The sequence below is a fragment of the Parasteatoda tepidariorum genome, chromosome 12, assembly GCF_982258835.1.
Source record: "Parasteatoda tepidariorum strain Cologne lab strain chromosome 12, Ptep-v5.0, whole genome shotgun sequence".
Taxonomy (NCBI): Eukaryota; Metazoa; Arthropoda; class Arachnida; order Araneae; family Theridiidae; genus Parasteatoda; species Parasteatoda tepidariorum.
The window spans coordinates 16,461,275-16,484,127 of NC_141766.1; the positions used below are offsets into that span (position 1 = coordinate 16,461,275).

The window sequence follows — 22,853 nt, forward strand, 5'->3', positions numbered from 1 at the left end:
CGGGTCAGTTCGATCAAAAAGTCCTCCACGAAGGTAAATTTCTCCCAATACTTGCTCCAAGAGCTTCCTTGTCTTAGGGATTGGGTTCAAAATTAAAAGGCTATGGAGTTGAACATTAGTTGTCATAAACCCAAAAAATTGGGTTGACTGTTCAGTGATGGTTATAAAATGAAAGTAAAAAATACAGAGGCACTAGAACTGTGGTCGTCAGGCAACAGAGCACTCGTCTCCCAATGAGTTTACCCAGGTTCGAATTCCAGGGTCGACTGGTGGTACAGATGCTGTTTTCAGCTCACACCGACAACAGTGCTGACGTAGCTATTTTAATGAGTTTTTTTTGTTAAAATAACAGAGTTTGTTTTCTAAACAAACGGTACTTATTTGCTTAAAAAACTATCGTCTTTTTTTCCATGAAATAACGGTTTTATACTCACACACCTGATGAAATTTTTTTTCTTCCAGAAATTGAAAAGAATTTTTTTTGCAGTGATCATTTTAATTTGAATTAAATATTGCAAATTTTGTTTCTATGATGAAATTTTCACTAATAGTAGTTTGCATGCTTGAAAAAGAAGTTTTTCTAAATTCCCTTAAAAAAAATAATAATTAGTTCTAAACAGTACAAACTCAACGTGTAAAAGTCCGAAACTTAAAAAAGTTAATCTTAACAAATTAAAGGAATAAATTAAATAAATATTTAAAACTCTGTATTAACTATTATTAAAATAAAAATAAAAATGAAACGCTCCTGCTAATTGTAACAATGTGAGTTGATGTGACGAAAATGTTATATTTAATGGGTTTTCTATTGCAAGCCAAGAAGTCATGGAGGTTTACTTTCCATACTTTCGTTACCAATAGCATAAGGGTAACAGTGTGGTCAGCATTGTGCACCAGCCACTTTTACTTTTCAGAAAACTAGTACTCATTGATCTGAAGCAGGATGGGCTTCAATTCGCCTCCGGAAGATCAAACCCTAGTTTTTGAGAATCAGGCTCAGTACTTTAATTACTGAGCTGTCACGCAAAATGGAACTGAATTAAAAAGAATTCTCATGATTGTTCAACAACAAATAACGAACACAATCAAAGAATAAAAAAAAATTCTCACTTTTGAGTTACACATTTTATTTATGAAGTAGGGTTAGGTTTTGTAACATAAGTGACTATGTAAAAAAAATTGTTTCTGCTTGAAATAATTTTAAATTAATTACGTTTATAAATAAGTTTATTTTGATATGGAAAAAAAGATTATGAAATAAATTATATATTATGTTTCAAATTCATTTTTGAATACGATTTAAAAAGCAAGCAAAATGTCAAGAATGTATTTATGAATGTATTTATTTGTATTTATATTTCTTGCCAATACCAATATTCCATACACATATTTTGTTTAAAAAAAGTTTTAAAAAAAATCCCCTATAATAGCTGTATTAACTTCATGAATAAAAGCATTTTAAAACTTTTTTTTACCATATTATTCGTACGTTTTTCCGTCTGGTTTTATAACTTCAAATAAACTTTCATCAAATTAACTAGGATATTTAAAGCTTGCCGTTTGAACCGTTAGGATTGCAATATAGAAAAAGAAATTCTAACCATTAGGTAGGAAGTTATTAAGGTCTTCTATTTTCTTTACTCTGAATACGTTAAAAGTCATTGCAATTAAGCAATAAAAGTGTATATTTTTTAATAATTATTCATAAATTAACTTATTATTAGAAACTCCACATTTCTCTACCTTAAAATAGAAAGCATTTCACACTAAATTTTGGCAAAATGATTTACTTTTTCATAAACAATAGCTGGCAGAAATAATTTGATAAATATTTCACAAGCTCGTGCCACTAAACTATACTTAAAAGGTTGTAATCAACAGAGCAGCTGAAATTCGTTTTATTTTTGTAGGAAAAATGTGACTGGATTGAATGCTCTGAATATGACAATAAGTTTTCTAAATTCATATAATTTCGAAAGTGTGCAAAACTAAGCAATCACATAGTTTGAAATTTATGCGCTCATTGTTATCTAGAAATCCAACGAATTTACCAATATTTCCGGTGTTTTTTCACTCGCCATGAGATATTTTATTACCCCATTAAATTTCTTTGCACTGAGTTAGTGAAACTACCCAAGCATTTAGCAAAGAATAAGTTATTGTAATTTATCCAGTAAATCAGCCTATAGTGTACACAGTATCTTTTTGGTGATAGGCCAAATAATAAACAAGCAAAAATTGAAATAAAAACTGCTTAACTTATTCTAACTTAATATAGTTCTTGAAAAATTATAGGACAGATTTGGAGACAACTGATATTTTTACTTCTAAATTAACCATTTGACTTGAAATAAATGCCCCATTTTGATTCCAAAGTGTTTAGTGAAAGTAATTTAGAATTGTTCGTAAATATAACTTTTTTCTGTTTTTTAAATAAAAATGTTAATCAAGAAAAATGAGAAAAAATCAAAATGCAAATAAATTTGATGGATGCAGCTAATGAACCTGTTTAGTTAATTAAATTTTATTTAACTAATAAACCTGAAATTAAGAAAACAAAAAGAGTTTTAAGAAATGATTCAAATGGTATTAAATTGAAAGATTTAGATTCAATTTGTGTTTATGCGTACTAATATTATTATTATTGAATCTATATTTTTATCCCAAAATTAAAGCCTGTGAAGTAATCAGTTAAATACATTTTAGAAAATAATTATATTTGATTTAATATCAAATTAGGAAACGATATTTTCCAGTAATTGCAGAAATGCTATATTTTTTTTAAACTTTTTAAAAATATAAGGAATTTCTATTCCAGATTTCTCCAAAAACGGAATGAATCCTATGGAATATTTTAAATTTTATTTGCATGTTTCAATAATTTAATCATGATTAATTCGTTACAAATTTTTTAATCACAGAATTGAAATAGAACTATACAGTATTGAAATAATATTCCACAGTTGCTACGCAAATTCAGAAGCAATTGGAAATAAAATTAGTTAAAATTATTACATACCCCTCTGCATTGCTTTAGACAAACATTAACAGTTCCAACAAAAAGTACGTAATTTGTATCTGGAAACTTGAAAGCTCTGAATTTGGAGTAAAGTGACTTGCCATCGTCTGTAGTTTCGAAGTTACCAAAGATATAAGGATCAATTGAGCAACTAGAAATAAAATAAAATTTAAAATTAAAGTGGTAGTAACAATTATTTTACAAAGATGGTTATATTTATACAAAAATATTTAATCTCATAGTGATCACAGATCATCGAAGTCAAGCATCATTGGCAGCTTTTATTAATCAAGTGAGTGACCATTTTGATCAGACTGCGAAGAGACCGAGGGGTGCGGTATTGATCCTCAAACGGTTTTGCAGTGCAGTGCTCTACTTCGAGCGCAGGTTGTTGGTCAACCAAAGCGGGGGAGCAACCCCACTGCACTGGATCAAAATTGTGATGGCATGTCTTCGGAGCATCCTTAGGGATGTTTCCCACGCAGGCGCCACAGCCCTAGTGTCACATAAATAAAGTACTACTACGGAATTATTGAAGCAAGCTGAAATTAAAAATCAAACCAGAAAAATCGAAACATTGTAATGTTTGATGACTTATTTACAGCTAATCATACATATGCAGGCTTGTATGCTCAGTATAAAATACAACTAATAAAGTCATTGTCAAGTAGAAGAGCATATAGAAGGATGATGACGGGATTCCAACCCATTGCCACTACGCTACAGAATGTTCGGTATAACATTCTCGATGGTTGAACGCATATGCACTTTCGTTGTTTTGAACTGATTTCTTTAAAAAAAATGCTGTTGCGATTTTTTAATATTTTGACAATAAATGAATGTGCTATTTATCCAAGTATTTAAGACGCTTATAGCCCCGAATATCATAATGCAAACAGTAAAGAACAAGCGACACCCGTTGAAGTGCTAATATAAGAAATATTTCATTGGATAGGTCATATATCAGTTGGTATTGATGGAAACTATAAAAATATGTTTTATATCAGGAGAAATTCTTTTCAGTAGTTTGGCCATCTTCGAACATTATTACTCCTTTTTTCGAACCAAACGCCGAAAATAATTTAAAGAAAATGGTAATAAGATGTACAGTAAATATAATATATTACTTTAAAATACAAAGTGTTCCCATACGTATTATTTTTAACTCAGTTGATACTGGAAAATGTCATCCGTTTATACGATATTTTAATGATGAGAGCTTGTGAGCGAAATATTTAAATGTTCAAGATCAGCGCTAAACATGCCAAGTCACGTACGTTAGATCATTTGGTGAAAGTTTGTTTCCATAAATATAAGGAACTCTCCTTTATTTCGAGAATATATCACCAAAACTTTTAAAGGCGTATATAAACTATTTTGAATACCAATAAAGATGATTTATTGATGACAGTGTAAATTATTTTAGAAAGTGCTTTTGAAATGTGCTTGACAAAAGTTTGTGTAACTCGGGTGTGACGTTTATTAACATAGTCAACCAAAAGCTTTTAATATCACCTTAACAGATACTGCTTCAAGGAAAATACGGAGAAGATACATATTAACTTTAGGGACTGGTTGTTTAGACTTTCAAAATATTTATAATAATATACAGGGTGTTTTGAAATGACCACCATAAATATATATATATATATATATATATATATATATATATATATATATATATATATATATATATATATATATATATATATATATATATATATATATATATATATATATATATATATATATATACGAGGTTGAGATAAAAAAAGTTAGATATTGAAAAATTTATGGGAAATTTTGAAGCTATTTATTATTGGAAACATTATTTGGGACATGCCAGGAAAATGACATTTTGAAGTTCAATTAAATTTTTTAACTATACAAAGCAGTCAATGCTAGTGCAAAGTCATTTTAAAATGCTAACAGCAATGCTATTTATTATTTTTTTTAAAAAAAAAGTTCTTTTAGTATTATAGTATTAGATCTTGGAGAAAGGGACAGTGAATTGTCAGATTTCGTGAGAATCACCCATATATATATATATATAATCTTTGTCAAAAATTAAGTCTAAAAGTATACTTATTATGGTTCTGAGAACTAATGAATCAGTATTGAGGAAGGAAGAATTGAAAATATCAAAACCTATTTGATTGCGTTAAGAAACAGAAAGAGGTTGAAAGCTTAATTTCAGAAATATTTGTAAGTTTTATCAGATTATCAAACTGATCTCGAAGCTTTTAATCCCCCCCCCTAACAAATGATCTTATATATTTCGATAGCGTTTTCGTTTCTTCCTCGCTTATGTATTTGTTTGTGACATGTTTGTGATCACATTTTTGACAATAATTTTAAATCTATACACAGCAATCCTGTATACATAAATTAAAAGCGAGAAATGAATGAAATTCCTAAGACGAGACCTTTTTGTAGGATATTGTTTTTTTTAGATTATTTCACGGATTAAAAAAAATCTGGTAAATTATTGTTCTGTATGGTAATATCAGTTTAGGTTAGAAAAAACCATAATTCTGATAATAATAACCTAAATATACTGCATTTGAACTATTCATTTGGTAATTATTTCGCTCATATGTTATTGGTTTACTGGAAATTCTGGTTTTCAAATTTATAGTTTTTTATTATCACGCATTTAGTAAAAAATAAAAAACCGTAAAAATCTGTAAAGTAAATTTAACCTCATAAGTAGTTTTTATGCCATTCTCTAAGGTATCATGATAAAATTACTAGATTTTGCCACATATACCAAATTTTATAACATATTATAAAGCTATATTTTATTATTATTACCAAAGCGTTTTATGGAATAAATTATTAAACTTTTTGGTATTATCATAGACTAGAAATACCGTAAGTTTTACCATAGTCTGACAGTTTTGATGCGACTTTTTTTCATTCTAGTATGATTTTTGTAATTTCAGTGATTCTAAATTCTATAGAAAGTAATTTATACTTTAAATTAAAGGCAAACTATTATTGCACAGATTTTGCTATTAACTGAACCCAGAAATTTACATTTTTACAAAACAATCGCTTAAATTTACAGGCACATAAATGCTATGAAAAAATCATAGTATTAAATAGGAAAAATTACCCAACAGTAGATATTTTAACAAATTATTCTATATTTCTGAACAAATGAAAATATCGTTAAAATATTTTATGTCATATGCATAAGCATCGTTAAGTGTAAAATAATTAAGTTTCAGTCACTAGCAATAGATTAAGTTTAGAAATTAGTTTATAAACTATTAATATAATTTTGTTCGATGATTTTCTCTAAATTAACGTAGGACGGAACTATTCCATTCGAATGGATATAGTTGTTTAATGGAAGACGAACTTGCTTTAAAAGCTAGTCTTAGTTGACTTTCCGGTTAAAAGTCTATAAATTTCAGCTTAAATACTTAGTAATGGGAGTTATTCAACGGAACTACTTTCAATGTATTGGCGTTTATTGCTTAATAGAATTAACGTCTGAATGCTAATATTGAATGAAATGCTTTTGTATAATTCTCTTAAATTCTGTCAATGGCTATTATTAGTTTCACTTCTGTCAGTTGAAAGGAAGTTTTAACTTGAAACTTTGAAATGCAGTAATTTTTGCACCGCATGCCAATTTATCACATTTAAACGGGAGATTTTTCCTGAATATTTCTTAATATCGATCCTCGTTAAACTGTTTTACCCAAAAGTGCATGATACGTTTGCAATGGCATCTCTTCCGATCATCTTCAGGGATTTTTTCTAGACCGTCGCCAATAGCCTATTGGGAAACTCTAATGTGACGTAAATAAAATATCTACCAACCTATCATCTTTTTTCTCTTTCGGCTGTTGTGGTTTTCCAGTTTTGTTTCGCATTTTTATGTTTTCATTTTTCGTTGCAATTTTAAGTTTTATAATTCAAAACACTTTTGTTTCTTCTTTTTCCCGTCTGGCAGGTTTTGAAAATGGGCTCCTATTTTTGAGTGCTTGAAACATGTCGACTTATTTCCAATTTGTTTATTTTTGAAACTAATGAAGCTATGAATTAAGTAATATCCAATTGCTTGGATTTTTGGGATTATTTATTTAACTCCGTTTATTTAGTTTGCTTAGGATGTAAATAAGCCTAGCTATAATAATTATCTCTTACAACACATTTTTAATATTAACTAATATGAAGTGCCATTTTATTTTCTGTTAAAAAAGTATTTATTTTTTGTCCCTTAAATGACACTGAAAATAATAATCGACCATCGTACTAAAAAAAGAATTTTTAGAATATGAAAGAAAAAATGATGTATTTAAAAGCAAAGCTAAAGTACGTGCACAGCAAACCAAGGAAAAAAACACCTTGTTCAAGAAGCATTTTTTAAACTTTTGCTACTTAATAAAAAAGTTGAAAGAGGAAAAGTAACTTTTTATTTTTCTTCCTGATTTGTTGTCCGCTTTTCTGCGAACATTATTGATTATCTCCAGAGTACCAGATATGTACTTGGGGAGTATTCCAGACTAGCTGGACACCTTGCTTTCTAATGGAGTGAATTTCCGAGGATGTGAGTGCCAAACTTTCCGGCAGAGGTTCATTCGTGCCAAGTTTAGCCAGCGAGTCAGCGATCTCATTCCCGTACAGATCAACGTGGGACGGAATCCACTGCAAATAAATATCCCGCTTCACGGAAAGTTTACTGAGAAGTTGTAAGATTGCCGTTCCAGCCCAATCTCCCACTGTGGGCCATGCACTCAAATATTGGATAGAGCTTCTATTATCCGTTAGGATCCAGATAGGGTCTAGCAGCGAATCCTAGTGGTATACCAGCGGTGACCTATACCAGCTCCTTTTATAATTCCTTTTTATATAAATAATCGTTTCTAACTATAATTACTTTTGATGTGTTGTTGTTGACGTAGGCCATTAAGGCAGTGAAGGTGCGATTGTTCTTGTTTTCCAGATGCGCCATCTATGGCCAAGAATTCGACTTCTGCCACACCCATACGAACATTATTACCCGTTTATAGAACGGACCCATTCATACATCCATTCACTTATCCACAGATCGTAATTTTGAACTGAATCAGAGAACGATCAATCTCCAATCCAGTTCCGCCAGAGGTATAATTTGTTATGGGAGCAGGGAGGACTTTGCGACCTGACAGATTTAACGTGTACCAGTTGCCATTTACTACACGGGGAATTACGGTCGACTGGATTCGAACTCCCGTTCATGCGAAAGTGAGCATATCATTTTCATATCATAAGCAATCATTTTCAATTGGGGCCGGGATAGCCAGCTTGGTAGGGCCCTGGGCCCATGTCCAAGAGTTTGTGGGTTCGATCCCAGCAGGTCGAAGACTCCCCGTGTAGTAAATGGCGACTGATACACGTTAAATCTGTCGAATCGTAAAGTTCTCCATGTTCCTATAACAAATCAATACCTCTGGGGTTACTGATCTAGGTGTTTCCTTGTCTTCTGGATTGGTTCAAAATTACAAGGATGCAGAGAACATTAGTAGTCTTAAACCCAAAATTGGGTCGGCTGTTCAACGACGGTTATAAAATAAAATCATTTTCAATTATAATAACGTTTTATATAAATAATCGTAATTCATAACAGCCGTCAAAATGAAATTGTACTCAGGTAGCTAACCAAAAATGAACAATAACGTTTTATATAAATAAACGTAATTCCTAACAACCGCCAAAATGAAATTGTACTCAGGTAGCTAGCCAAAAAGAATAGTAACGCTTGATATAAATAATCGTAATTCATAACAACCGCCAAAATGAAATTGTACTCTGGTAGCTAGCCAAAAATGAATAATAACGTTTTATATAAATAATCGTAATTCATAACAATCGCCAAAATGAAATTGTACTCAGGGAGCTAGCCAAAAATGAATAATAACGTTTTATATAAGTAATCGTAATTCATAACAACCGCCAAAATGAAATTGTATTTAGGTAGCGAGCAAAAAATGAAAATTCTCACAGCTGAATGAACTGTGAAAGATTATAGTTGCTTTCAGAAACAATAAAATAGTTTTGGTAAAATTAAAAAAAAAATCTTTATGCAGATATTGCTACATAAAGAGGTATAAGGTTTTAACCATGCGATGATAATCTGCATCGTTTGGCATTTAAGGGTTAAAAAGCGTAAAAGAAATACATTGGAGTTGCAAAAATAATACAGAAAAGTGTAAATATCGATATTTTTTATAAATATATAAAAGTGTTTCTGGACCTTCTCAAAATTCTTTCGTTAGGTTGCAATATTTTCAAGAAATATTTTTGAAGAAATATGACAAATATTCTAAAGGAATATTTTTGAGACATGACTGAAATTTGATATGTTGCTATCTGAAATATAAATTCAGAAAAGTGGGTAAATTAACATGGGAAGGCAAAATGACTCCTCGAGTTTGTATAGCGCTTTCACTGCGCTGTAACTGAGCAAGACAGTCTCTAAAATGTCAGTGTTGGCTATGACTTTAGAAAAGATTGTCTTGTTTTGTTTTTGAAAACTATTTTGCTGTTTTTTCGTAAATTTGCTCTGGAGAGGGCAGAAATATTTCTAAAAATTGATAACAAAAGTAGAAGTAATTCTAGATAATGATATTAAAAAATAAACTTTACTAGAATATTTCAAATAATCAAAAGTTTTATTCCTTTTAACCTTTAATTTATGTCCAACATTTCCGTCGAAATATTTTCGTCAATTCTACAGAATATTATACAGGTTGAGTTATTTAAAACTACTGTCCCCATTTAACGCTTTTTCATTTCTTCATAAGAAACATAAGTTTTTCTTTGACACTTGTCAAGTTTTGCGCGACACTTACAAGAAACATAACCCAAGCACCAGCAGGAAAAAATCTTTTTTTTTTAAGTGAAAATATTTCATAAAAAATGGAATGCATTAATTTATTCATTTTTTCATTTTTAAAAAACCTACTTTTTTCTCTTTCTCTTATTACCTATTTTTTTCGTTTTTTATATGTTTCAAAAACGGTATCTCTAAATGTCAAATTGATAATCTCAATATTAAAGACGTTGTGCAAGTTTTTAATTTATTAATATTAATGAATTATTAACGTAGCGGAATTTTAATGGTTTACGGGAACGTTAAAATTATAAAAAACTATTGATGAAGATTTATATTTTTTAACCTTTTTTCATCTATCAGGAATATTCTCAATTTAAAAAAGAATGTTTAGATGCAAAAGCTCATGTAAAGACTCAGAAAAATCAATGTGAATTATAAAAGCTTCTATCGTATTGTGGATTTGGTTTATTTTTTTCAAAATGAATTAGTTTAGAGCATAGGGAAATTTGACTTCTCGAAAAAAAACTACTGAGAAATAGAATTCGAAGAAAACTTATTAGTGTCTAACGTCTCATTTGTATCTTAAAAGTATCACAAATGTTTTATTATTTTGCAATAAAAATATAGTTTCTTCTACCATAAGATATTGCCGAACATGAACTCATTTGCATCTAGCATAGTTCTTATTTTAAACGTATCACAAGTGTTACAGTATTTAGCATCAACAAGATAGTTCGTTCTACCATAAAATATTGCCAAACATTAACTAATTTGTATCTAGCATAGTTCTTATTTTAAAAGCATCACAAGTGTTACAGTATTTAGCATCAACAAGATAGTTCGTTCTACCATAAAATATTTCCAAACATTAACTAATTTGTATCTAATATAGTTCTTATTTTAAAAGAATCACAAGTGTTACAGTATTTAGCATTAACAAGATAGTTCATACTACCATAAAATATTGCCAAACACTAATGCAATTGTATCTAGCATAGTTCTTATTTTAAAAGTATCACAAGTGTTACAGTATTTAGCATCAACAAGATAGTTCGTTCTACCATAAAAAATTGCCAAACATTAACTAATTTGTATCTAGTATAGTTCTTATTTTAAAAGAATCACAAGTGTTACAGTATTTAGCATCAACAAGATAGTTCGTTCTACCATAAAATATTGCCAAACATTAACTAATTTGTATCTAATATAGTTCTTATTTTAAAAGAATCACAAGTGTTACAGTATTTGGCATCAACAAGACAGTTCATACTACCATAAAATATTGCCAAACACTAATTCAATTGTATCTAGCATAGTTCTTATTTTAAAAGTATCACAAGTGTTACAGTATTTAGCATCAACAAGATAGTTCGTTCTACCATAAAATATTGCCAAACATTAACTAATTTGTATCTAGTATAGTTCTTATTTTAAAAGTATCACAAGTGATACAGTATTTAGCATCAACAAGATTGTTCGTTCTACCATAAAATATTGCCAAACATTAACTAATTTGTATCTAATATAGTTCTTATTTTAAAAGAATCACAAGTGTTACAGTATTTAGCATTAACAAGACAGTTCATACTACCATAAAATATTGCCAAACACTAATTCAATTGTATCTAGCATAGTTCTTATTTTAAAAGTATCACAAATGTTACAGTATTTAGCATCAACAAGATAGTTCGTTCTACCATAAAATATTGCCAAACATTAACTAATTTGTATCTAGTATAGTTCTTATTTTAAAAGTATCACAAGTGATACAGTATTTAGCATCAACAAAATAGTTCGTTCTACCATAAAATATTGCCAAACACTAACTCATTTGTAACTAGCATAGTTCTTATTCTAAAAGTATGACAAGGGTTACAGTTATATTCAAGTGATTCATATTTGAAGACTTAGGGGAAAGAACTTAATCTGTCCTTTTTACGCAAAAAAGACGATTGGATCGTCATTTTGAAGATTATGAAGTTTCGAAAAGTTAATAACGTGAAAAATTGGTTCTCCCTTTGAGTTATTACACAATGAAGATGTGCTATACATGGAAATACTGTTCCTTTCCACGCTTAAAACCTTTTTTTTCTCCGAACCAGCTTTTATGAATATAAACCGTTGTTATTTCGTGGTATTCATGCGATATTTTTGAGCCCCTAAGGTTAATGTGTCGATATATGGGTGATTCTCACGAAATATGACAATTTACAGTCACTTGCACCAAGATCTAATACTAAACTACTAAAAGAACTTTTTTTAAAAAAATATTGAATAAATAGCTTTGCTGTTAGCATTTTAAAATAACCTAGTACTAGCATCGACTATTTTGTATATTTAGAAAATTAAATTGAACTTCAAAATTTCATGTTTCTGGCATGTCACAAACAATATTTCCAATAATAACTAGCTTCAAAACTTCCCATAAATTTTTCAATATCTAATTTTTTTATTTTAACCGGTGTAAGCATTTTTAGAATATACGCAGAGGATATTATTTACAAAAACTTCGTTTAAAATTATTTTTTCTGTCAATAATTTGTTTGTCACAAGAAAATCTGTCATTTTCCCGACTACTTTTATTTAGTGGTTTATAACCAAAATATATAGAGCCAGCAATCAATATCTTATGTTAATAGATTGATTAGATACCCTCCTATCTGAACATGTCTTGTTGCTGTTGTTGTTGCTAATTTACGTCGCACTAGAGCTGCACAATGGGCTATTGGCGACGGTCTGGGAAACATCCCGGAGGATGATCCGAAGACATGCCATCACAATTTCATGTCTTGTTGCATGAATAACGAACCAACTTTCTTGTTAAAAATCTATTTCAAAATTTTTTTCAATGTGAGTAGGTTTTTGTGTAGTCATTTTCCTGGCTTCTTGAAATCATTAATAACATAAACTACATGGATTTATCTGAGTTATTTTAAGACATCCTGTTGTTTTCTGCAGAATATGAACGTCTCAGAACAAAATATTAAATTAAAGTAAAGTTATATGCTATAAAATGGCAAATTTGTCATTATCCTGGCTGCCATTTTCCTGGCTTATGAATGCCAGGACATTGTAGTGTTACCAGAAATGTTTTTAAACTGCTAATATTGTGAAGAGGGAAAGCAAATATTAACCTAATACCAAGTTTATGTATGATTGTAATAAGATTGAATGTAATCAAAGTTATTTATTTATTTAATGATTGATTATTTTATACAACTTTAATCTGTACATATCAGCAACAAATTTTTTTTCTGATTCTTTCTAAAGTAGATAAAAGAATTAATTTAAGTTATTCATGGTCCATCTAACATAAAGGCTTAGGTTTTGTTACTTACTAATAGCTTAAAATGACTGTTTTTTCAAACTTCTAAGCTAATATGTCATTTTTCTGGCATCAAACTGCGGTGAATTTCTATTTTATTTTTTTCCTGAGCAAATATCAATAAACTACACTGCTGTCTGTAAGATATTAATAAATGTAACTAAATAAATATACAAAAAAAATTTAGATTGTTTTGAAGATTTTAAATTTGAGGAAATTTTTTGGTCTGAATTGTCATGTTTCCTAAGAATCACCCATATATTAAAAAAATGACAAAATTTTTTTTTTTTTTTACAAATACGAAAACATAATGACCTGGTGTTCTACTGATAATTAGTTAATTTTAGACCTCGGAAAAATACCAAATTATTTCGACTAGGAACGCATAATTGAATTTCATTTGTAAATTACGTATAACATTTAATGAATAAACGTCTAAACAATAAATGCTTCACACATTTTTTCTCGCAGTTTGATTATTTTACTCATTATAATTCCTTTTCGTTTGAAACTCAAACTACGAATACCAAAAATATTTAAATTGAAAATTATGCATAGAATATAAGACTGCATGCGACGTAATTTGATATTAAATAAATAGTTTTACAAAATCGTAGTTAAAATAGCTTACAAAACATATAAAATAAAAAATAAATAAATTATTTACTACGAATATGTGAAATAAGAAAAGCCTCTTTTTCCGTCAAATATTAGAAAAGAAACCAGTTTTTCTGATGATATATAATTTTATTTCTTTCTCTAATTTAAATTGCGTTTGCGTATAATGTTTTTGAATAACTCCCAAATAACTTTTTGTGTTTTTTTCTAATATTGCAAATGTGCGCTTAATATAAAATTATTTTGTTCTCAGGAATATTTTTAGCAGGGCACCTCTTTCAATTAGAAATTATTTTTTAATTTTATAGATAAAATAATAATAAATTATTTATTTTGGACAGCATGATTAAGTTGCATTTATAAACTATAGATACAACAAAATTGAATAAATTATTAAAAAACAGTGCTTTTATGTACACACAATTTGGCTATTTTTCTCAATAAAAATTTATTCCATTAACACTTACAATACAAATCCTGAAAATATTTCAATTGGGTGCTATATATTTTTGATTTCTCTTTCCTTAAGCCCAGTATTGATTTAAAGTACTTATAGAAGTATACAATGCAATTTTATATTAATTGATCATAATCATGCATAGTCAAAAAAGTTCTGAAATTACAGATCTAAGCCTAATTACTTGATAAAATATTGTCTTTTAAACATAATTACTTGTATGTGAATGAAAGAAGATTTTTTCCTTTTTTAAATTTTATTTTTAAATTTGGCTTAAATTACGCTTGTGTGCACTTTTTTAATCGCTGCCAAATAGACCTCTCCTTTTGTGTTTTTTTCTCTATTATTATAAAAGTGTCTATTACATAACATTCTTTAAAATATTGATCTAATGTTCAATTAAACATTATTAATTAATTTTATTCATGCTGGGAAATAGCAATTTTTTTGGAACCCATAAATTCGTGCAAAAATGAATTAATTTAAAAATGTATCTAATTTACATAATTTTCCATATAATTATACTACTATTTGTCAGTATAATTTTAATTTGGGAAAAAATGAACTATGAATACCTAAAATATTCAAATTAGAAAATTATGCGGAGAATATACTTTAGATTTTTCTTTCCTTAATCGAAGATAATTATTGAATGAATTTAAGACTTTACGAACATAATGTAATTTAATATTTATAAAACATTTTATACAATTTTATTACTATGAAGTTAAATTCTGAAAATGACAGATAGGATGAAAAATAAAAAGAGTATCTTATAAACATGACTATTAGTACGTGAACTAAGAGAAACATCTTTTTCATAAAAAATACAAGCTTTTCAATAGTATATAATTTTATTTCTTCTTTTTCTTTAAATAGCGCTTGTTTGCAATATTTTTGAATCACTTCCAAATAGACCACTCTTTTGGTGTTTTCTCTACAATTGCAAACGAGTCTTTTACATAACATTCTTTTGTTCTGAAGAATATATGAAGTTACTAACCATGAATGAAACATGAGAACCTACTTTTCCGCACGGGTGATTTTGAGTACAAGAACGTCAAAAAAATATATATCTTGTCTATAAACTAGAAATGTTTTTACAAAAAAACTAAGTAAAGCTTAAAAATAGTGTGAGTATCATAAACATTTAATAAAGGCTTTCTTGAAGATTACAGTTTTTTAAATATAATAAATATTTTTATTTGAATTGTTGTTTATAGTTAAGAAAGGAAACCTCTGAAAGGAAAATTTACGTAATGAAAATTATCACTGAAGAGAAATATGCTAGAATAAAATTTTTTGACATTGCATTATACTATAAATTAAAAAAAAGTTTTCCTTCAGTTCTATATAGACTTTGCATGACTCATAGATTAACCTTCTACCTGCTTTAACAATCTTGACTGTAGCTGGGATAGCCTGGTTGCCAGGGAGATGAACTCGCGTTGGTGAGAATATTAGTTCGAATCCGGCCGGCCGAAGATTCCCCGTGTAGTAAATGGTGACTGGTGCAGGTTAAATCTGTCGGTGTCACAAAGTCCTCCAAGTTCCCACAGCAAAAAAATGTCTCTGGGGGTACTGAATTGGAGATTGATTGCTTTCTGGTTCAGGTCAAAATTATGATCAGTGGACGAATGAATGGGTTCGTCCTATAAACGGGTGTGACGTATAGGTGCGACAGAAGTCAAATTCTTGGCTATAGATGACGCCACTGGAAAATAACAAAACTCGCAGCCTTTCTGCCTTAATGATCGACGACAACAACAACAATCTTGATTTTCCAGGATGTCCATGACCGAACTTTTATAATGGGAACATAGTTTAAAAAAAATTGCGTCTGCAGTTTAATAAAAGAAAATCAATTAAATTTAGTTTGAGTTTAGTTTGAGCTTGAATTAAATTAGTTTAGAGGGGATGCTTAAAAGGATCCTTTCATGCCTATATTTCGTTTTGAGATACGGTACTGATCACCATGTTTCCGGAACAAAAAGTTCGGTATTTTTAAAATATGCTTTTATAATATGTGATAAGTAAATGTGGTAATTTTGTTATGATAAGTTAGAGTGAGGTATAGAAATAAGTGGGTAAATTTAGTTTTTACTTTTATTTTAAAACCAGAATTTACAGTAAACCTTTACTATAAAAACGTAAAAATATATAAAAATAAAAATGGAAATATATATAGATATATATATAAATTATTTTTAGCAGAAGTGTCAGTACCCTACAGTACGGGGGCATACCCTCAATATAGAAAGTATTGTTAATTAGTTCTGCACCTGCCGGTAACATTCGAAACAATTTGAATTATTTGTTTTCGTTTTTCCCCAGATTTTATTGTTTTTCTATAAACAGTGCAGCAAACGGCACATTTTTTCTCAAATCTTGTATATACTTTACAGTAAATGTTCAATATTTCCGTAGAGACTACGTGATAAAATAATATTTACCTGAAAAACTTTCTGAATCTTTTTTACCGCGTTATAAATTGCCATCTTTCATTGTTGAGTATGATATACATAAAGAGGGGAGAAAAAAAGAAAAACTAATTCAGTGATTAAGCGTTCGCGAATTGCCCCTTCATCATTCTCAACCCTTTTTTCTTCAATTTACTATACGATTTCGAAATTCCGAAATTTGATTAGCGAATTAGGAGAGGGTGATCAAAATCTTGGAAATAAAGAAAACTTATCAACTAATACGGGGTCGCAAAATGCGTTGAGAGGGTTAAAATCCAGGTCGTGTTGAAAATAACTGCAAAAGATATTATCAACTTGATAAACATAAAAACATTTATTTGGTTGATTATTACAGAGCCGTTTGAATTAGCACTTGTTGACTTTTTCGCACAGCTATACAACGACGCATAAACGATTCCTGGTTGTGCTCGAAAATGCCAGATGTGTTTTAAATATCTTTCAGGGTGACGATAGTTCCGTAGTATGTCTATAGGTGTTGTATAAACTAGTAATTTGAATTGATCCTATAGAAAAAAGTCTCATGATTGAAATCTGGAGAACACGGAGGCCATGCAACGTTTCCCGCACTTTCTTGGTATTGTTACACTGAGGATATTACTTACCTTGAGGGGCATAGTGTACAAGTGCATCACTTCAAAGCGAATAAAACTTAAGCTCTTAATAAATTAGACAACTGATTTAAATTTGACGTATAATTGTAAATTTAAACTATTTAACTAAATTCTTCTGTGAAATGATGGTAGGGCATGCTTCAAAAGTTAACAAATGTTTTTGGATCATTATTAGAAGTTTAAAGGTGGATAATTGCGGGATTTCCAGATGGTGAAAATATGGAGGCCAAGACGGCGGTTTGCTTATATGAAGTGCACTGTTCAAATATGAAATTTTGTCAAATTTAATTGAGAAATTGGCCCATAGCCTATAACAAGTAAGTTTCTCAATCCTCTTTACTGATTAATAAAAAATATTGATTCTGGTCGACTATTTAATTTCATCTTCTTGTCGGGTTGATTTGACTTACTCCTCTTATAAACTTTTATAAAATGCATGTATGTATTTAGTGGTGTAATTAAGATATTTATGCTCTAATAATTTACTTAAATTTGTCGATTGTACGAGGGTTGCTATTTATATTTCTGGCCTTGGCAACAGTAAGTGTTGCTAGGCGACCGCAGATGATTTTAATCGAAAGTTTGATATTTTTAAACATAAATTCAGCAGACGATTCACCATTATAGCTTCATTTGTGTTGTTGACAGTAAATTGAAAAGTTTTTCTCTTTCAAAAAATGGAATTGAATCGTGAACATTTTCGTGCCATTATTTTTCATAACTTTCGACGTGGATTGTCAAGACAAGAGTGCTTCGATGAACTTAATTCTTTATTCAGCGATAAAGCGCTATCCTACAGCACTGTAAAAAATTGGTATAACGAATTTAATCATGGTCGATGTTCGATCCAGGACGAATCCCGTGCAGGTCGTCCAAAATCCGCTGTTGTGCCAGAAAAGATCGATGCTGTGCGTGAACTGATAAAGTAAGATCGTCATGTGACATACCGTGAGATAGAGGCGTCTTTGGACATTAGTATGACTAGCATCAATAAAATATTGCATGAACATTTGAGCGTAAAAAAAATTTGTTCGCGTTGGATCCCGCATAATCTGACAAACGCTCAAAAAAAGGCTCGTGTCGATTGGTGCAAGGAAACGTTGGAAAAATACGTTCAAGGTACATCAAAGGCTGTGTATAACATCTACACAGGTGACGAATCATGGATCTATGCATATGAGCCGGAAACAAAACAGCAATCAACTGTATGGGTCTTCCAAGACGAGGCAAAACCAACAAAAGTTGTTCGAGAAAGAAGCACATCGAAACAAATTATTGCCTGTTTCTTCGGTATAAACGGTCATGTGGCAACAGTGGCGTTAGAGCAACGCAGGACGGTCAATTCTGAATGGTACACGACCATTTGTTTGCCAGAAATCATCGGAGAAATTCGAAAAAAGCAGAAGAACAAGCGAATCACTCTTCATCATGACAATGCGAGCTCTCACACATCGACTCAAACAAAGACATTTCTGACGGAGCGAAAGATCGAACTGATGGGTCATCCGCCGTACAGCCCTGATTTGGCACCCAATGACTTCTTCTTATTCCCACACATCAAATATAAATTGCGTGGACAACGATTTTCGACCCCCGAAGAAGCGGTTGATGCATTCAAAACGCATGTTTTGAGGTTACTCGTACCTCAATCGGACTGGAAAAAGTGCTTTGTAAATTGGTACAAACGCATGCAAAAGTGTATTGATTATCATGGAGAATATTTTGAAAAACAATAAAACCAATTTCGATCCTACATGTATGTTTTTTCATTATTAGGCCAGAAATATAAATAGCAACCCTCGTATAAAATAATTTTATAATGTTTAACTTTTTTTCAGTTTGGTTTCTGTCAAATTCATATTGATATTCTGTGTATTTGTTGATTTACAAAAATAATTATATTTTTAGAAATATTGCAACCTAAATTAATGATTCTTGATCAAGATTTTTCGTAAACTGATTCTTATATTATGCTATTGTAATTATAAATTTTAGAATAGCAAGCAGACTTTACACCAGGTAGTGTGGAAGAACTACACAACATGCTGGCGGCTACTTTACATTAGGCAATGTGAAGGAACTACACTAGATGGTGGTGGCTACTTTACACCTTGTAGTTTGAAAGAACTACACAAGATGGCGGCGGCTACTTTACACCAGGTAGTGTGAAAGAACTACACAAGTTAGTGGCTGCTACTTTACACTAGGTAGTGTGAAAGAACTATACAAGATGGTACCGGCTACTTTACACCATCTAGTGTGAAAGAACTACACAAGATGGCGGCGGCTACTTTACACCAGGTAGTGTTAAAGGACTACGCAAGATGGAGGCGGCTTTTTTCCTCCAGGAAGTGTGAAAGAACATTCTAGACTACAAAAGGAGGTATCCTTGATTTTTATGACTACTTTGGTGTAAAGTAGTTTTGGTTTTCAGATTCATATTTTTATATAACTGAATATCTTTAAACAGTAATAGGCACAGTATAAAAGTAAGCAAATACTGCCTTCTTGCTATTTACCTTCTCTGGAGATTTTCTTTTTACTAATTCATTTCATATTGATTTTTATAAAGATAATGTATTTTCATTCATATGGATCAATTGCTCACAATATAATTGAGTAATTGAGCTCACATTTTTACTTTTGTTTCAAAATAACCTTTATAATTATTTTGTAAGCACCTACTTTGCTTAAAAGTTGCTTTAAAAAAGTACAGGAAGTGTAACTTTTATAAAATGGAAGTTATACTTTGATAACATAGCTTATTAATGATTTTAAAATGAAAAGATAGATCATAAACTATAATTTTATGTTATATTTAAAAAAATGATTTGCCAATGTATATTTGGACCGTCTCAACATAGCTAAACTACTTCATATCTCAAATATTTATTATATATTTAAGATTGCAATATTTGTTATCCCTAACCTATGACCCTTGGCAGCCCTTACCTATTTATTAACAGTTCTATCAAAAATTAGTTTCTTATAATGCAATTTCATAAAAATTCGTTACGTAAATTATTCAGTTCCTTTTATTTTATCAGTTAGTTTCAGTTTGTGTTTTCCACGACGAAGACGGTGGCACGTATTCAAGAAATAATTGACCATTAACTCGCATCGTTTAATGTCTAGACAAAACGTGAGAGATATTAGATGAAAATTATAGATTTTGCAGTTAACGTATCCCTTAATAAACGTTTGCGAATGCTTTTGTCATTAGTAATGGATTTAAAGATGGAAAAATATAATTATTGAATTCTGAAATGATTATTTACCATACATGCATAGAAGAAAATAAATTCACTGCATAATCAGGGTAATACTTAATTTTAAAAAAAAAGTTTGCATAGTAAAGGACGTCAAGCGTTTTGTTTAAATTTAATTTTTTTTTTTAAATTGAAGATTTTTACATATCACAGCAGTATTAAAATTTTGATGCTATTGGGTTCCAAGGAGTAAGATATTTCTATCACAGCACTTTGTCTTTTGCAGAGAGTGTTTTAAGAAGAACAATTCCTTTTTTTAAATTAAAAGTTGATAAAGTGAAAAATTAGTTTTAGTATTTCTTTTGTAGAAAATAGATAGTTCTGTTTATCATAATATATTAATAACCGGGTGACTAAGCCCCCTGTTCGCTGCCGCTCACCAACCCCAATAATTGCTTCGCAATAATTGCTGTTTCTTGGCAGTAAACAGTTTTTTTTTGCGTAAGTTGAAATTATTCACTTAACATCTATATACAGTACAGAACCCGCTATCGGGAAATCAGAAAACCGGAAAACCAAAAAACAGGAACGAAATTCGATAAATTTTCTCGCCATTTTTTAAAAAAAAAATTTTTTTTTCCTCATAAAATTTTGGGATTTTTTTTTTTAAAATATGTTTACCCTACCATCATTTTATAAATAATCATTAGTGTATTACTTCATCGTTTTTTCTTCTTTTTAAGATTATTTCCAAATACTTTTTTTTTAAGTTGGGTTTAACAATAAAAAAAACGGCTTTTTGTAGCGACTCAGAAAACCGGAAAAATCAGTTATCCGGAATAGCGATGATCCCGATCATTCCGGATAATGGGTTCCCTACTGTACTAAAAAGAATTATGTTTGCCTACGTTCGTGCTTCCACTTCTCTCGTTCAAATATTATTATCTCTTAGTATTATCATTATTTAGATCTATTGGAGAACATAAGTAATCATTTTTTTAAAATGACATTTATACTATTATAACATTAAACATTGTATAACATTATATTTTACCGACAAATTTGGAAAGTTCACAACCGTAATAAACAAAATTGATATTTAATATATCCACCCGTTTGGTAAGCGAAAATACGCTTACCAAACGGGTGGATATATTAAATATGAATTTTGTTTGCACCACTTTCTGAATGAAGCTGATCCGTTAAGTTCTAAATCACTAAACGAATCTCTATAACTCTAATTTATAACAAAATATTTTATTTTATAACCCTCGTTGTACAGCTGACCCAATTGTTTTGGATTTACGACTACGAATGACTCCGTAGACTTGTCATTTTGTACCCAATCCAGAAGACAAGGGAATTCCTGGTTTAAGTATTGGGAGAAATTTTGCCTTCGTGGAGGACTTTTCGATGGAATTTACCCTCATTTGAGTTACATGGAGAGGAAAACCACGAAAACCTCCCATGGTTAGTTTGATGGCAAGAGGACTCTAACCCATGATCCGTCTGTCATTGAGGATATTTTAAGTCAGCACTGTGTGTAGCGTATCTACCACTACAAAATTACAATTCACTAGTATATAAGACATGTTAACTCGACTCTATGTTGGGGTACCTTTTCATAGATGAAGGTTGACATGGTCTGTAACTCCACCCCCCACATTGGTGACCTTCGGACGTGATGTGAACACGCCTACCTTGGCAAAAACGCCCACTTTGATCTGGATACGCCTACATCGGCAGTAACGCCTACTTCGTTGGATGGTCCACATTGAATAGTTGACTTGCTACTTGTGACTGCAGCATTATCCACCTCCTAGCACTGTTGCTACTCAGTCTCGAGCACACAACGTCGGCCTGCATACACTCGACTGCTAAAGGCAACACAGGAGCGACTACGACCGTGAAGTTAATACACCTCTCACATTCAGCACTCAAAAAGTACGGTGATCTTAATACAGCTCTCCCGGCTCAACCGCACAAAAACGTCAATGATTCAACTAGTGGTATTCGTTCATCGAATTCTATCACAGATATAATTCTAGTGGGGGAGTACTGTAGCGTATCTACCACTACAAAATTACTATTCACTAGTATATAAGACATGTTAACTCGACACTATGTCGGGGTACCTTTTCATAGATGACGGTTGACATGGTCGATAACTACTCTCCCCACACTGTGGTCGGTGCAAATCGGATGCGGAATTCTTATCGACCAGCCATCGATGGGATTCGAACCCGGTTCAGCACATTTGAAGGCGAAAGCTCTATCCCCTGATCCATCACTTCTCATA

At 30.6% G+C, this 22,853-nt stretch overlaps 1 protein-coding gene across 1 annotated transcript in view; it reads right to left on the bottom strand.

Moving 5' to 3' along the window:
- Nucleotides 1–22,853, bottom strand: part of LOC107438141 (uncharacterized) — a 282,012-nt gene that overhangs the window by 12,827 nt on the left and 246,332 nt on the right. The window contains exon 7 of the mRNA XM_016050348.4: nucleotides 3,020–3,170. Coding sequence (XP_015905834.1) covers nucleotides 3,020–3,170 — 151 coding nt within the window. The remainder of the gene's footprint in view (nucleotides 1–3,019; nucleotides 3,171–22,853) is intronic.